At 44.9% G+C, this 15,866-nt stretch overlaps 1 protein-coding gene across 6 annotated transcripts in view; it reads left to right on the forward strand.

Moving 5' to 3' along the window:
• The window catches only part of LOC135920177 (multidrug resistance-associated protein 1-like), a 220,990-nt gene that overhangs the window by 90,821 nt on the left and 114,303 nt on the right, over positions 1-15,866 (forward strand). For all 6 annotated transcript variants that reach the window (XM_065454324.1, XM_065454323.1, XM_065454319.1 and 3 more), the window contains one exon: positions 11,637-11,702. In XM_065454324.1, coding sequence (XP_065310396.1) covers positions 11,637-11,702 — 66 coding nt within the window. The remainder of the gene's footprint in view (positions 1-11,636; positions 11,703-15,866) is intronic.

Genomic DNA, 15,866 nt, shown 5'->3' on the forward strand with positions numbered 1-15,866 from the left:
TTAGAAAACTAAGCATGCCATTGACTTTAGGTATAATGGAGTCGACAGGCAATTTCGAAATGTATTTTCATGCACTTTCAATTCCATTAATTTATAATTTATTTCACTCAGTCACTACAAGTAATTTCCCCTGTGCTCTCCTGGTGTCCTTGTTCATTGGCTTCCTATGATATCATTAACAAAAATTGGGCCCCTCAGTTAACCCCCTTCTCGTTCATTAAGGAAATAAGTAGGACAAGGGGATCGACTGTGAGAAACTCTCATTGATTTACGTTGGGCTAGGTTCAATTGCCTATTCCTCCCGCAGGGGCGTCTGTGTCAGCAGGCGTTTGGTGTGTTGCGACACCACGTACCCGAGCACACAAGGGTTGGACCCTCCTACGTCTAACCGTGCGTGGCTTAGCCGTGTCCGGGGAAAAGGGGATCCATGGGGTTGAGCCAATGCCAGGTGTTTGGACCATTACGGCCCCTCAGCGGCGGCAACACACCCCTTTGTCCTCGGCTTCACGTAGACAGCACCCCCTGGGGGAAATCGGTAGTTCCCCTTTCCTGTCTCTCTCTCTCCCTCCAACCTTCGTCTTTCTCTCACTTTCCCTTTTTCCTGTCTTCTCCTGGCTTCCCTTACTTCCAATATTTCCAGGCAGTAAGGGTTAACCTTGTGTGAATAGCCAACCTAGGTTATTTCATATTTGGTTATAGTGGTAATGTATAGCTGGCGTTTGCAGGCTGTGTTTCACGGGTCTTGGAGCACTCTTACACTCTTACACTTACACTCTTACACTTACACTCTTACAAATTACACTCTTTTATGGCTACTTCCTTCCCCCCGCTACCTGATCGCTCCCTGAAAAGGGGGCGCATCGATGATGTCTTCGAGTTTTTTGCTCTCCAAAAAGAAACTTTCCCTCGTTTCCGTGTAGTCCACTCTGAACAACCAGACAAACCCGTGCGAAGAACTCCCCATTCCTAGTGTCTAAGTCTCTCACCCGAGTTTTTGGTACAGGTTATAAAGCATCCAGGATGGCAAGCGGTGATCTCCTCTTGGAGCTCCGAAACCAGAAAAAATATGAAAAGCTACTCAACCTAGTATCATTTGGGGACACCCAAGTAACAGTAACTCCACATCGTACTATGAATACCACGCATGGCGTAGTCTCCGATGATGACCTCTTGCAGCTGACTGAAGCTGTGCTCCTGGAGGGCTTCAGTGAGCAGAACGTCATCAATGTCAAACAAATTAAGATGAGGCGTGACAATAAGGAAATACAGACCAAACACCTTATACTTACTTTTGGCCCAAGTGTTCTGCCCGAATCCATCGAGGCCGAGTATATCAAGCTTCGTATTCGGCCATACATCCCTAATCCCCTGCGATGCTTCAAATGCCAGCATTTCGGTCACAGCTCACAGAGCTGCCGAGGCCACCAAACTTGCGCGAAATGCAGTGCTCATGAGCACACCTCTGAATCTTGTGAAAACTTTCTCCACTGTGTAAACTGTGATGGGGAGTGCGAGGAAAGAAAAGGAAATTGTTACAATTAAAGTAAAAGAAAACATAAATTTCAAGGACGCACGTAGGCGGGTATCCTTCCTGCTAAAAAACACCTTTGCCGGTGTGACACGTCAGGGGGCAGCACCACAATGGTCTCCGGCGGCTGTTCGACCCACACCCAGTGAGGCGGCGAGCCAGACGGCGCCCCCAGCGCCTAAGGAGCGGCGAGCATCTTTCGACCGCTCTTAAAAAGACAAAATTCCCATCACGGGGCCTCGAAAGGGCCTGTGAGCTAATCCCTATCTCTTAAACACACAGCACCCAACACATTTACTATAATGGAGACACAAATACTACAATGGAACGTTAGAGGTCTTCTTCATAACCTTGACGACATTAGAGAACTAATACACAAACACAATCCCAAGTTGCTGTGTGTTCAAGAGACACATCTCAAACCTACCAACACAAATTTTCTTCGGAACTACACTATCTTCCTAAAAGACCGTGATGAGGCACATGCCTCCGGCGGTGTAGCTTATGGGGGTATTACTCAAGTTCGCGCGTGCGCACCTGGCCCTTCTCTGGATCGCACAGCACCGGCGGAGCGGCAGTCGCTCACTAGCACTTTCGCAGCAGCCCTAACAGTCAGAGCTGTGACCCCTAACCCGCGGTTTGCAGTGAGTTGCGACCACGGCGGGTTCAGCCCAGTGGGGACAGGGTGAGTCTCGACCTAAGGTGTTTATTTACCTTAGAGTACAAATATACCAACTGGGCAACAACAGCAACAACACATACAAATACAACACAAAACCACAGCGCCGGAGCATTCCGCACGTCTGGGGGTGAAATAAACCGCACAGTGTGGGAACCACAAAAGAGGCTGATAAGAGTTCAGCTCACCCAGAGTGGATCCGCGCTCGGGCCCTGGGGCGGTCAGTTGCTCACAAAGGCCGGGCGCAACAGGGGGACGGCTTGCGTAGCGGCTGAATTGAGATGCGGCCTGTCGCAAGCTCCTCAGCTGAAAGACAACGGTGCATCGGGGGAATAGCGCTTCTCCCCGAGCGGCGGAGAAGGAGTCTCCCCGGTTCCAAGAAAGAGAAAGGAGGGAACGGGGTGCCTTGGGCTGCGGCGTCGCGGCCAGGCGCGAAGAGCAGCGGGAGCGGCGAAGGTGCCCTCTCCCCGCTACCCTCCGCGAGCGAGCACGTGATTATCGCGTGATAACCGCGTGGCCGCTCCGGAGATATCGGGATGCGCGTTCGATCCCCACAAGCTATAGTAGCCGATAAGGCGGTAGCTTGCCGACATGTCGCCTTTCAGACACCCCTTGAGGCAGTGTCAGTTCGGGCCATTTTGTTTAATAAGTTGGTCACTGTATGTACCATTTATATACCCCCGAGCCATCATCTCGAAAAGACAGTCTTTTATAATCTCATTGACCAGCTTCCCGAGCCTTATATACTCGTGGGAGATTTTAACGCTCATAACATGATGTGGGGAGACTCACGAGAGGACAGTTAGTAGAAAACTTTTTAGTAAACATGGGTACATGTCTCTTCAATAAAAACGAACCGACTTATTATAATATGTATCATGATTCACATTCTTCTATAGACCTATCTATTGGCTCGGCAGATCTTTTCCTTTCCCTCGAGTGGAGGGTTATTAAAAATCCTTACGGAAGTGACCATTTTCCTATACTTTTAAACTTAATTGAAGAACATCAGTGCCCTTCATATACACCTCGGTGGAAGCTAGCTTCTGCCGGCTGGGAGCATTTTAAGGAATTGTCTTACCTGTCACGAGATTTTATCACCAATTTTAGTATTGATGACGCGGTAGCATATTTTACCGCTTTTATCATCGAGGCAGCGAATAACTTCATCCCACAATCAAGGGGTACCTCATCCAAAAGACGAGTTCCGTAGTGGAATGAGGAATGCAAGGAGGCGCAGAAAAAACAAAATAAAGTGTGGGGCATACTGTGCCGATACCCCACTGCAGAAAATTTGATAGAATTTAAAAACATTAAATCACAGGGAAGGCAGACACGACGGCAAGCAAAGAAGACAAGCTGGGAGAGATTCTTGTCCGGCATTAACTCCTACCCACAGGAGGCAAAAGTATGGAATGGGTTGAGGAGACTAAAAGGACAACAGTTTCGGCTATTGCCCCTGGTTGATAAAGAAGGAAACAAGTTGGAAGACCAGGCTTATGCTCTCGGTGAACACTTCGAGCGCGTGTCTAGCTCCACTCACTATTTGGAGAACTTTCTTAAACATAAAGCAATAGAAGAACTTAAGCCGCTGAATTGTAAATGCATCCCAAACGATCCTTATAACCGTCCTTTTACCATTTCTGAACTTAAAGCTTACCTATCACCATGTTGGAGCTCTGCACCGGGCCCCAATAGAATCATGTATGATATGCTCTAGCACCTACACTCCGACACACAAATCACGCTACTCACACTTCTCAATACTATCTGGGCTGCTGATTATCTCCCATCAAAGTGGAAGGAGGCTGTTGTGATCCCTGTTGTGAAGCATGGTAAAGACACTTCATTGCTTACTAGCTACCGTCCTATAGCGCTTACGAGCTGCCTCTGTAAGCTTTTTGAAAAAATGATCAATTGCCGTCTCGTACATCTCCTAGAGTCCAGCAAAACGCTTGACCCATTTCAATGTGGTTTTAGGGAAGGGCGATCTACAACCGACCATCTCGTGCACATCGAAGCGAGCATTCGCAATGCCTTCGTGCACAAACAATCTTTTTTATCTCTATTTCTGGTTATGGAAAAAGTGTACAAAACAACCTGGCAGTACGGAATCCTGCGCGACCTCTTGGTGCTTGGCATCCGTGGCAATATGTTAAATATTATAGAGAGCTACCTAAAGAACCGTACATTTGGGGTGGAAATAGGTCATGCACTGTCACGTACATTCATACAGGAAACTGGGTTACCCCAAGGTGGTGTACTCAGCTGCACGCTCTTTATCGTAATTACGATAAAGATTACTCATTACCACCAGCGATTTTTTATTCTGTCTACGTAGACGATATACAAATAGGTTTCAAATCCTGCAACCTCACAGTGTGTGAGAGACGGGTACAGCAGGCCCTAAACAAGGTGTCCATGTGGGCAAACCAAAACGGATTTAAAATCAACCCCCACAAATGTTCTTGTGTTCTCTTCACAAGAAAGAGGCCTGGTCCCAGATCCTTTCCTAGAACTGGGCGGGCAAGAAATTCCTTTTAACAAAGAGCACAAATTTCTTGTTGTTATACTTGACTCCAAGCTTACTTTCATTTCACACATAAAATGTCTAAAAACAAAATGTCTAAAAACAATGAACTTACTTCAACTCCTATCCCACACAACATGGAGTAGCGACAGGAAGTGCCTGTTGAATCTTTACAGGAGCCTAGTTTGATCATGAATAGAGTATGGTGCCATAGTATATCAGTCTGCCGCCCCAAGCACGCTAAAGATGTTAGACCCCGTTCACCATCTGGGAATCTGCCTGGCCACTGGCGCATTTAGAACAAGCCCTGTTGAAAGTCTCTATGTCGAGTCAGATGAGTGGTCACTCCATTTTCAGAGAACATACATCAGCTTTACCCATTTTCTGAAAGTGCGCTCTAATAAGGAACATCCGTGTTTCACAACCGTTAACGACTTGACGTGTGAAACCCTCCTTCATAACAGACCCTTTATGAGATTGCCTTTCTCACTGCATGTAAGAGAACTTAGCGAAGAAATGGCCGTCCCATTTTTTGAACATCGCCTAATTCCTGCAGCTAAGCTATTACCGCCCTGGCAGTGGCAGGTGATAGAATGTGACGTATCCTTTGTAGAGGTCACAAAGAATGCTCCTGAGCTTGAAATTGCCATGCATTTCCATGAGCTCCAGTTGAAGTGCTCCTGCTCCGAATTTTACACAGACGCATCAAAATCACATGTTGGCATATCCTATGCTGCTGTTGGTCCCTCTTTTTTTTTCAATCTGACGTGTTGAACCCCCTAACAAGTATCTTCACTGCAGAAGCCTATGCAGTACTATGTGCAGTAAAACATATAAAGAAACTGAAACTTGACAAAGCAATCATATTCACAGACTCGTTAAGTCTTGTAAAAGCACTCATTTCTTCACAAAAGCATACGAATCCTGTCTTCAATGAACTCTACTCACTCTTATGCAACATCTATTTATCACATAGACATGTAGTAATATGCTGGGTTCCTGGCCATAGAGGAATCGAGGGAAATGTGCTTGCCAACGAGATCGCCAAATCAATAGCATCGCAAGGTATTCGTTCTGCTGTTGTCCCTGCCATAGACATGAAGCCTTTCCTAAGAAACAAACTACGAAGCCCCTGATAACGCTTGTGGGACATAGAAATGAGTAACAAGCTTCACCTAATTAAGCCAAAGTTAGGTTTCTGGCACCCAACTACGAAAACACAAGAACAGACGTCCTATTCACTAGACTGAGAATAGGACACACATTTGGTACTCATAACTTTCTCCTTACCGGTAACGAGCCTCCAACCTGTGGTAGATGTGGCGACCGGCTGACCGTCCTCCATGTCTTTCTGGATTGCTGGGAAGCCGAAAGAGACAGGAGGAAACATTTCCCTTTTGCATACCGCCGGTGTATTCACCTGCATCCGGCTATGCTTCTTGGTGACGAACCGCTTTTTAAGACCAAAGTAGTCCTCTAGGGCGTGTTTTACCGAAAAATTTTTTCAAATTGGTTCATTATTAGCCGAGATAGAAATATTTCAGTGCCGTGAATCCATGATTTCAGGAGGCAAAGGCCACTGCCAAGAGAGACACTCTCTCCATTTGCTCCATCTAGCCTCTACAAGTGAAATTGCTTCCCTGCGTTCTCTCATACTGGAGCTCGAGGATTGCATCACACATGTGCATGAGCCCTGCCTTAATTTTTTTTTCCCTCACTTTATTGCTACGCGGAACACTTTTGCTGATGGTGCCACATGCGAGCTGTTGCATTTGTCTTGTTTCGTGCAGCACACAATTTTGTGCGCCGTGCATGAAGACACCTGACTAGCGGTATAAGTCTCTGCTACGCAAATGCTGACGTAGACACAGATGGTTCATAGAGCATGGTCGCGCGCTGGAACATGGTAGAAAATGACATAGTTTCGTCTGCGTGTGCGACTGCATGACGTGGGAACAAGCAGAAAAAATGGAAGTACATGTCTCTTGCCGCAGTGTGAAGTAAAACAAGAACACGCCGATATTTGGTATGTGTGTCTTGTTATTTCTATATTCTTTAATTCATCTGTTGAAGCAACGGACTACACAAACAACAGATGTTGCCTTGAATAGTTCTCGAAGTCCTGTGTCACTATGAGCGACATCACAGCAATGCGATGTACGTAGGCGCACTTGTGCGACATAGGTCGGCTCTCCGGCTGGGAGCGCAGCGCCTGCGAGTAGAAGGCCAAACAGCATTCGGTCTGAAATTTCAGATCTTTTCATGGTGCGTAGCAATGTAATACTTAGCAGACACAATCGTTAGCGCGCATTGTTTACACAGTGCTTGTTAGCTCAAAATGGCGAGACCTGGTGAGGGGCCTTTAAAGAGACATAACGGCCACGAGGTGTCTGAGCGCTGAGTAGCATGTAAGAGATGCATGGACATTTAGGATGGTCGAGGAGCGAGGACGACCAGTTTCAACAGAAAGTTGGTTCCCAAACCCTACACAGCCGTCTTCCTGGTTCGCTGCCCATGTATGACGCTCGGCCGTTTAAAGGGCACATATTGTAACGGACACAGCCAGGCACATTCACGTGCAATTCGCAGTACAAGTGCACTGATGCATGGCGCATATCTTCCAGGTTAGTTTGCTTCTGCAGTGCATCTATTTCAACCTTTTAATGAATAGAAATGTGCAACAAACACTTCAGTGCGCACAAGGTGCACCATGGTCTTGTGTCTGGGTGACACAGGCTTTTAGGGTTAGCATTGCAAAAATCATTTCGCAGTGCGAGCGACTTGCAACGTTCGTGAGCTAAAAATAAGCCAACTTTTGTGCAGTTGACATGGTCTTAGAAGAGCAAATTGGCAAATTCCCACTTTTCACAATGTCAGGGAAACTGTCAGAAATGTGTGGTGATTTCAGATAAGCTCCAGACAGTCATATCTTATACTTCGCATTTTCGATGTATCAAACTATTTCTCCATTCCCTTTGAGTTCGATATATCTGGGATCAACTGTACAACTGAAATCCTGTTTCTAATTAGTGTCTCTTTATGCACGAAAGCACAGGTCTTTACATCAATTTGTAAGTGACTTATTTATTCACACATGCAGACCGTATAGCTGTACAGAAGATATTTTTTTTTGTGTGCGTGTTCTGCCATATACTTGTTTCAGGCATTGGCTGTACCAGGGGAGCTCGAAGAGTCATAAACTGTTCTTTGAGGAATGTATATGTTGATAAGATGCAGTACTTTATTCTCGAATCGATTCCTCAATCAAGAGGTTTGTTGGGGCTGACAAACATCATCATGCAAGGTAGTAATTTGAGTGTTAATGCCGTCATTATTCTCTTTGTTATAATCCCCGATACACTTTTTGATCTCCATTTCTGTGGAGATGGAATGCAAAGGGTTAGATGCAGGACATTATGATCACTGAAACCAGGAATATGAGCTAATAGGGGAGACAATATCAGGAGCCTACATTGATATTGATACATGCATATTGAGTGTTTCTTGTGGACAATGCACGCAGGCGCCCCAACGAATACGATGAACGCTTTCTGGCTCTCGAGCTGTCAGCTCAACTGTCCAGTGCTGCAGTTATCCTTTGTAAATATACTTTGTAAATAGTCTCGAGTTCCTTAATCCTTCGTTCACGCAACAATATCATGTCGAGTAATGATGAAGACCTTTGTGTTACACATGTTGAAATTTTAACAGGTTGCAACAGGTTGAAGTAAGAGCAGATTTTTAGAAAAAAAAAAGTAGCTTCTTTTAGGTGCCGGTTTAGAAAAGGGACAAGAAGAACGCTTGCTAGCATGTGCTCACTCGTGGCCGCTGTGGGTAGACATCTTGACAGACTGATTGATAGTGCTTCAAAAATGCGCAAGTTGGATTTGGCTACTATCCTTCAATCAAGCTGGTGAAGGACAAAGCCAGCCCTCACCATGTAGCATGGTTAGACTGCTGTATATGAGGGTGAGCACGCATTCAAGCCTTGTCGTGCACAAAGCAAGTGCTGTGCTTATGCACTACAGTTTCATGTAGCTGCACTCCGCTATGTAGCGGAGATACTGCGGCCACCGCGGGGTGCTGTGACGAGTCCACTGGCTAAGTGTACTCTGGCTCGCTGAGGACAACCGCATTTGGCTTACATTTGGCGCCTTGTAGGCACCAAAATTGGAAGTGGCCCCGCCGTTAACATTCAAAACCAAATTTGAACTGCACGCAATGGTGACACTTAGAAGGCGGAGCAGTTGTGGGCACACCTCGCTCCACCGTAGCCTGTGCAGTGCAAGGCATTAAAGAAGGAGTGAAAGCACCGCTGAGGCCATGTTTGATTGCCAATAACTCCACTTCTGCTGAACGCATTTATGAAATTGCCCATTTTCAATTCAGTTGTCTTTCTCCATTTCAATACAAAGTGGTTCAGGACACCTTTAAGAAAAGAAACCTTCATAAGAATAAAGTAAAACAAGTAAACACTACACAAAGTCCTACACAAGTCCTAGCAGTTATGGCAGTTCTTTTCGTTCACAATTGTGTTGGTAATGATGCATCATGATATGAAAGGGTAAAAGCAGGCAGCTGCACTTCTAGAGTAGACAGCTGGCTCAGATGGTACTGGTATCCAGGGCCTCGTACCCTGGTGGTGCACGCACACAGTTCTGGCCTTGAGCCTGCTGTTGCTGTCTGTGGGCACTAGGTTGGCTTTGGTATCAGCCTCTCGGCAGCTCAAACGGCTTCAGCAACATGACTAGAGGGCCTTGGCTCAGTGTATCCGAAATATGGGTACTGGTTGCCCCCAGGCAAACTTTAGGAAAAGGCAACTAGATCCATGACTGCTACCGGCCAAGGAAGAGAAGCAAAGAGATTCCAGGATCTCTGTTTAGGGTCTGAAGAGGTCCATTGGCTTGGGCCCAGAACCCAACAGCCTCATCCTCAACCACCGAGACCTGCATGCCTTCTCTCCTGCATTCTATATCAAATCTCCTGTTGCCTCCTTGTGCCCCACATTTTATTTCCAATGCAACCATGGATCCCACTTACTGGTGATCACTTCTTCACACTACCTTCGCGGGGTTTTTTATTGCGAAAGCAATACTGCTCGCACTTTCGGCCCATCGGTGGTCGTGGCACCTCCTTACACAGCTGCGCGTCATGTGACTGTGTGACGTCACGCCAGACCGAGAGACGGGGCCCCAGCTCGCAACATCGATGGTGGAGGCGAAGCCTTGCGCGCCGCTGCTGCCGCGCCACCGAGAGAGGGCGCTCGCTGGTGTGACGCCACGCCAGACCGAGAGACGGGGCCCCAGCTCGCGGCATCGATGGTGGACGTGAAGCCTTGCACACCGCTGCTGCGGCGCTACCGAGAGAGGGCGCTCGCTGGTGTGACGTCACGCTAGGAGGATAAATGGGGCTACAGCTCGGCTCCTCGCAGTGGTCGGCATGCTGCCTTGCGCTATGTCGGATGATGCATAGCGATAAGTTTAACAAAGGACAACCATGTCCACACCATCAGCCAAACCAAGGCGGAGCCAAGGGTATTGCTTTCGCAATCTTCCCGGCTTAACCAAGCTAAGCCTTCTGCCAATTTTTTGTCCTGTTACATTGCCGTGCCACCACCACCACATAAGTTCACGCAAGCGTTCACCAGTTTGTGGGCACAAACAGTAATCATCACATAAGCGTACAGGATCGTATCAGTAAAAAAAAAAAATCACAATTGTGTCTAGGCGAAAGAAACACAATCTTGATGTCCCAGATGCACCAGCAGATTGCTTTTGGCAGATTGTGATAGGCCGTCGACAGCTTGCCATGGTGATACATGGCTCAGGAACAGCAATAAATCAAAAAAGGAACTCTTTTAATAATTTACAACATTTATTAGGGATGGAAACATCGCCACTTGCATGCAGAAGTCACAAATATATGTAATTCACTCATTAACCGAAATGAGGCCAAGCCGGAGTCACACAAAATTGGAATCAATAGTAGTTATGTGCAGCAGTGCTTTACTTGGATTCACAGTTTAAAAAAAAAAAAAAGCTGCAATTTTGTCAGAAAGACAAAGCAGTATCAGTTATATAGAAGTATAAGGCAATTAGATTCTTACTCTATAAACCTGTGTAAGGGTCACAACCTTGTAAGGGCCACAGCCCCAACTTGACAGCCAGTATTTTTAAAAAAATCAAACCGAAAAGCAATCACTTTCAGTGTGCCGATTCCGATCGTGCTCAACAGTGCGATCGGAATCAGCCCAGAATCGGACCTGAATCAGAGATCAAATCAGAGATCAGAGATCGAATCAGACCCGAACAATGAAAAATTTCCGCCTGTGGGCATGCCAATCGCTGTCCAAAATTTCAGTTCCTGTTACGTATTGGTCCTATGAGAGGTGACAATGCCACCACTAATGTCAGTGAATGAGGTTTCAAAAAAATTGGTCAGTGTCTGTATTTTATATTTTTGCTGTCATAATTAATATTTTTGGCCACATGCAAATGTAAATTTGCTTTTCTGTAACCGATGGCGTGTCAGGTCACTCATTTCCACTTTTGTTATGGCAGAAAATTAAATACTCCATTGAGTGCCTCACCGACTAAATTTTGTATTCATTTTGTTATATTTGATCATTTGTTATGTCTGCACTCATTATATTGAGATTCAACTGTATCTATGTTCAATATACCAAGGTTTGGCATCGTGTTATTGATCTTTGTTTTATGGAATACTAGTTGGTTAAAATGGAGAAATTAGATGTTGCAATGCATCTCTTGCCTTACAAAAAGAGCAGTGCTCTGTCATCAGGCACACTGGCAAACATTATTGTTTGTGTAACTACTTACTGATTGACATATTCACTGTTGTAGTCACACTTCTGTTTTTGATTTCCCATTGCATTACAGGAGAAGCAAATGGCTTTAAAGGACAAGCGGATGCGCCAGATAAGCGAAATTCTGAATGGAATTAAGGTACCTCATCTTATCGTTGTGTCCTGTGTCGTGCATGTGGTGAAGTGTTTGGTGTTTCGTGGTAGGGTTACATGCACATGTAAAAAGCCAGGGTGTAGCAAGTGCTATGGAATTTCAGTGAGCGAATTTTTTTGCTGCAATGTAAATGGAAGCACAGCAGCCAATGTAGCCATAGTATCTAAACGGTCAGTATAGCACCTTTTATAAAAGATCTGCAATATGTCTGCTAATAAAGAGCATCTAGTCGCACATCTTTTACAAACATTGCCATGCTCTTTGGTATGTGACCCTTTGATTCTCTTTACTCAGTCACTGCAAACAGCCATTACAAGCCTCGAACTCCCAAATCAAAGGAGAAAAACCAATCTGTTCTTGTGAAGAAGCTCCTGCTGCATCTGGAAAACAGAACTTTAGAGCACGTCGAAGTACTGTAAATTTCACGATGCTAACAGGCTTCCCAGCCATCCGAAGAAGCATGCAATGCGCATGCATCAGCAGGTATGGCATGTGCTGCCTGCTGTTGTCCATTGGCAAGCAAGACATCCGAGATGCACCCACTTAGCAAACCCAACTGTGAGGTGCCGCGTAATGAGTGCCACTTGATTCTTGGTCAATTCCAGTGGGTATTTGGCACTGCTAGTTGTAAACCTAATCAAATCGTCATGTTTTGGTCAAAGCACAGCATCTAGCCTGGTCATGCATAGTCCCAGATACTGTGGCACAGTGGACGAGGTGAACTCATCATTAAACCAGTGCAATTGCTGCCATGGCATAGCAAATGGAATACTCTGCATGAAAGGGCATGATCACTGGCCTGTTCCTAGATCGGATAGCTTAGTTGTGCTATGCCTTAAAGGGGCACTCACACAATATTCTTGTGGCTTTAAATAAAGGTTCAGTGCCTTTAAATCCCAGAGAAAATACCATAAATTCTCAGAGCGCTGTAACTAATTTAAAATAATAGCTTTTTTACAGCCAGTGTGGGTTTCGTTTCCCAGGAGGACACCGTGTTGTGATGTCATGAGACAGTATGTGGTCACGTGGGAGTAGGACCTTGCAATGCTTTGACACCCTCTCAGTCACATCCTGTGCTGCTACTCATTGTGAGCAAATTTGGCAGCATAGCAGACAATCGAGGGAGCCAGAGTGAAAGTCAAAACATTGCAATGTTCTGCAGTCACGTGATCGCCTACTGTCTCATGATATCACAACACAGTATCCTCCTGGGAAACAAAACACAAACTGGTTGTATAAAACTATTATATTAAAGCATTTATGCTGCTCTGATCTTTAGAAGTATCTTCTCTTGGGTTTGGAGGTACTGGACCTTCATTTCAAGCAAGAAAAGAAGACTTGAAAAATATTGTGTCAGCACCCAATTACACAGAGTGGGATGAATGATTGTATTAACGAACATGATTTTCTGGCTTACAACTGTTTGCAGTAAGATATTTTCAGTGTTCCAACTGCAAATTGAATTCATCATCATCATCATCAGCCTATTTATGTCCACTGCAGGACGAAAGGCCTCTCCCCGCGATCTCCAATTACCCCTGTCCTGCGCCAACCGATTCCAACTAGCACGTGCAAATTTCCTAATTTCGTCGCACCACCTAGTCTTCTGCCGTCCTCTACTGCGCTTCCCTTCTCTTGGTACCCATTCTGTCACCCTAATGGTCCAACAGTTATCTAATCTGCGCATTACATGACCTGCCCAGCGCCATTTTTTTCTCTTAATGTTTATTGGAATATTGTCTATACCCGTTTGCTCTCTGATGCAAACTGCTCTCTTTCTGTCTCTTGAAGTTATGCCTAGCATTCTTCGTTCCATCGCTCTTTATGTGGTCGTTAACTTGTTCTCAAGCTTCTTTGTCAGTCTCCAAGTCTCTGCCCCATATGTCATCACCAGTAAAATGCACTGATTGCACACTTTCCTTTTCAATAATAACAGTAAGCTCTCAGTCAGGAGCTCACGATGTCTGCCGTATACGATCCAACCCATTTTTATTCTTCTGTGAATTTCCTTCTCATGCTCAGGGTTCCTTGTGATTAATTGACTTACGTAAACGTACTCCTTCACAGACTCTAGAGGCCAACTGGCAATCCTGAACTCTTGTTCCCTTGCCCGGTTAATTATCATTATCTTCGTCTTCTGCATACTAATCTTCAGCCCGATTTTTACACTCTTCCTGTAAACGTCCTCAATCATTTGTTGTAATTTGTCCGCAGTGTTGCTGAATAGAACAATGTCATCGGCAAACCGAAGGTTGCTGAGGTATTCGCCGTCAATCCTTCCTCCTAAACCTTCCCAGTTTAATAGCTTGAATACTTCTTCTAAGCACGCAGTGAATAGTATTGGAGAGATTGTGTCTCCTTGTTTGACCCCTTTCTTTTTAGGTATCTTCCTTCTTTTCTTGTGTAGAATTAAGGTGGCTGTGGAATCTCTGTAGATATTTTCCAGGGTAATTACTTAAGTGGTCTGCACTCCTTGATTACGCAATGCCTCTATGACTGCTGGTATCTCTACTGAAAAATGCTTTTCCGTAATCTATGAAAGCCATATAAAGAGGCTTATTGTACTCTGCGGATTTCTCGATAACCTGATTAACAACTTGGATGTGATCTATTGTAGAGTATCCCTACCTGAAGCCAGCCTGTTCCCCTGTTGAATCAAGTCCAGTGTTGCCCTTATTCTATTGGAAATTATTTTGGTAAATATTTTATCTAATACTGGGTGTAAGCTAATGGACCTATAATTTTTCAGTTCTTTAATGCCTCCCTCTTTGTGGATTAGTATAATGTTTGCATTCTTCCAGTTTTCTGGGACCCTTTCAGTCGATAGACACTACCTATAGAGAGTCGCCAGTTTTCCAAGCATTATGTCTCCTCCATCTTTGATTAAATAGACTTGTATTCCATCCTCTCCTACCACTTTTCCCCATTTCAAGCCTTGCAAGGCCCATCTGACCTCATCTCTAGTTATAGGAGAAGTTTCTGTATACGGTTCATTATTGTTTCGAATAGAGTACTTCCGAGTCCTCTGGGTACTGTACAGGTCAGTATAGGATTCTTCCGTTGCCTTTATTATACCTTCGAAATTGCTGATGGTACTACCCTGCTTATCTTTCAGTGCATGTATCTTGGTTTGTCCTATGCCAAGTTTCCTTCTCACTGATTTCAGGCTGCGTCCATATTTTACGGCTTCTTCAGTCTTTCTTGCGTTATAATTTCTAATATCGCCTATTTTCGCTTTGTTGATCAGTTTTGACAGTTCTGCAAATTCTATCTTATCTCTTGAGTTGGACACTTTCATTCTTTGTCGTTTCTTTATTAGGTCCTTTGTTACTTCGGAGAGCTTGCCTACTGGTTGCCTTGGTGCTTTGCCTCCCACTTCAATTGCTGCCTCTGAAGCCAGTTTCGTTGCGGTTGGATTCATTACCTATATGTCATCATCATCATCTCTCTGTTCTAAGGCTGCATATTTGTTTGCAAGTAATAGCCTAAATTTGTCTGCTTTTACCCTTACTGCCTCTAGGTTGACCTGTTTTTTCTTGACCAATTTTACTCTATCTCTGTTCATATTGAGGTGAATCTTGGTCCTCACTAACCTATGATCACTGCACTTTACACTACCTATCACTTCTACATTCTGCACTATTCTGGGATCGGCAGAAAGTGTGAAATCAGTTTCATTTCTTGTTTCACCATTAGGGCTTTTCCAAATCCATTTTCTGTTTCTATGTTTCCTGAAAAAGGTGTTCATTATTCTCAGCTTATTTCTTTCTGCGAATTCTACCAGGATCTCTCCTCTAGCATTTCTAGAATCGACACCGTAGTTGACAATTGCCTGTTCACCCACCTTCTTTTTCCCCACTTTTGCATTGAAGTCACCCATTATTACTGTATTACCAAGTTTGCACTTTTCTCATCGCTAATTCAACATCTTCATAAAACTGATCTACTTCCTCATCGTCGTGACTGGATGATGGAGCGTAACTACTTTTAATATACACCTCTTATGAAGTTTGATTACTACTACTGCTACCCTCTCACCAATGCTGTAGAATTCCTCAGTGTTGCCCGCCATGTTCTTATGGATTCGGAATCCTACCCTGTATTGCTTCTTATCAGGGAGACCTCTATAGCAGAGGATATGGCCGTTAT

This window comes from Dermacentor albipictus, chromosome 3 (genome assembly GCF_038994185.2).
Source record: "Dermacentor albipictus isolate Rhodes 1998 colony chromosome 3, USDA_Dalb.pri_finalv2, whole genome shotgun sequence".
Lineage (NCBI taxonomy): Eukaryota > Metazoa > Arthropoda > Arachnida > Ixodida > Ixodidae > Dermacentor > Dermacentor albipictus.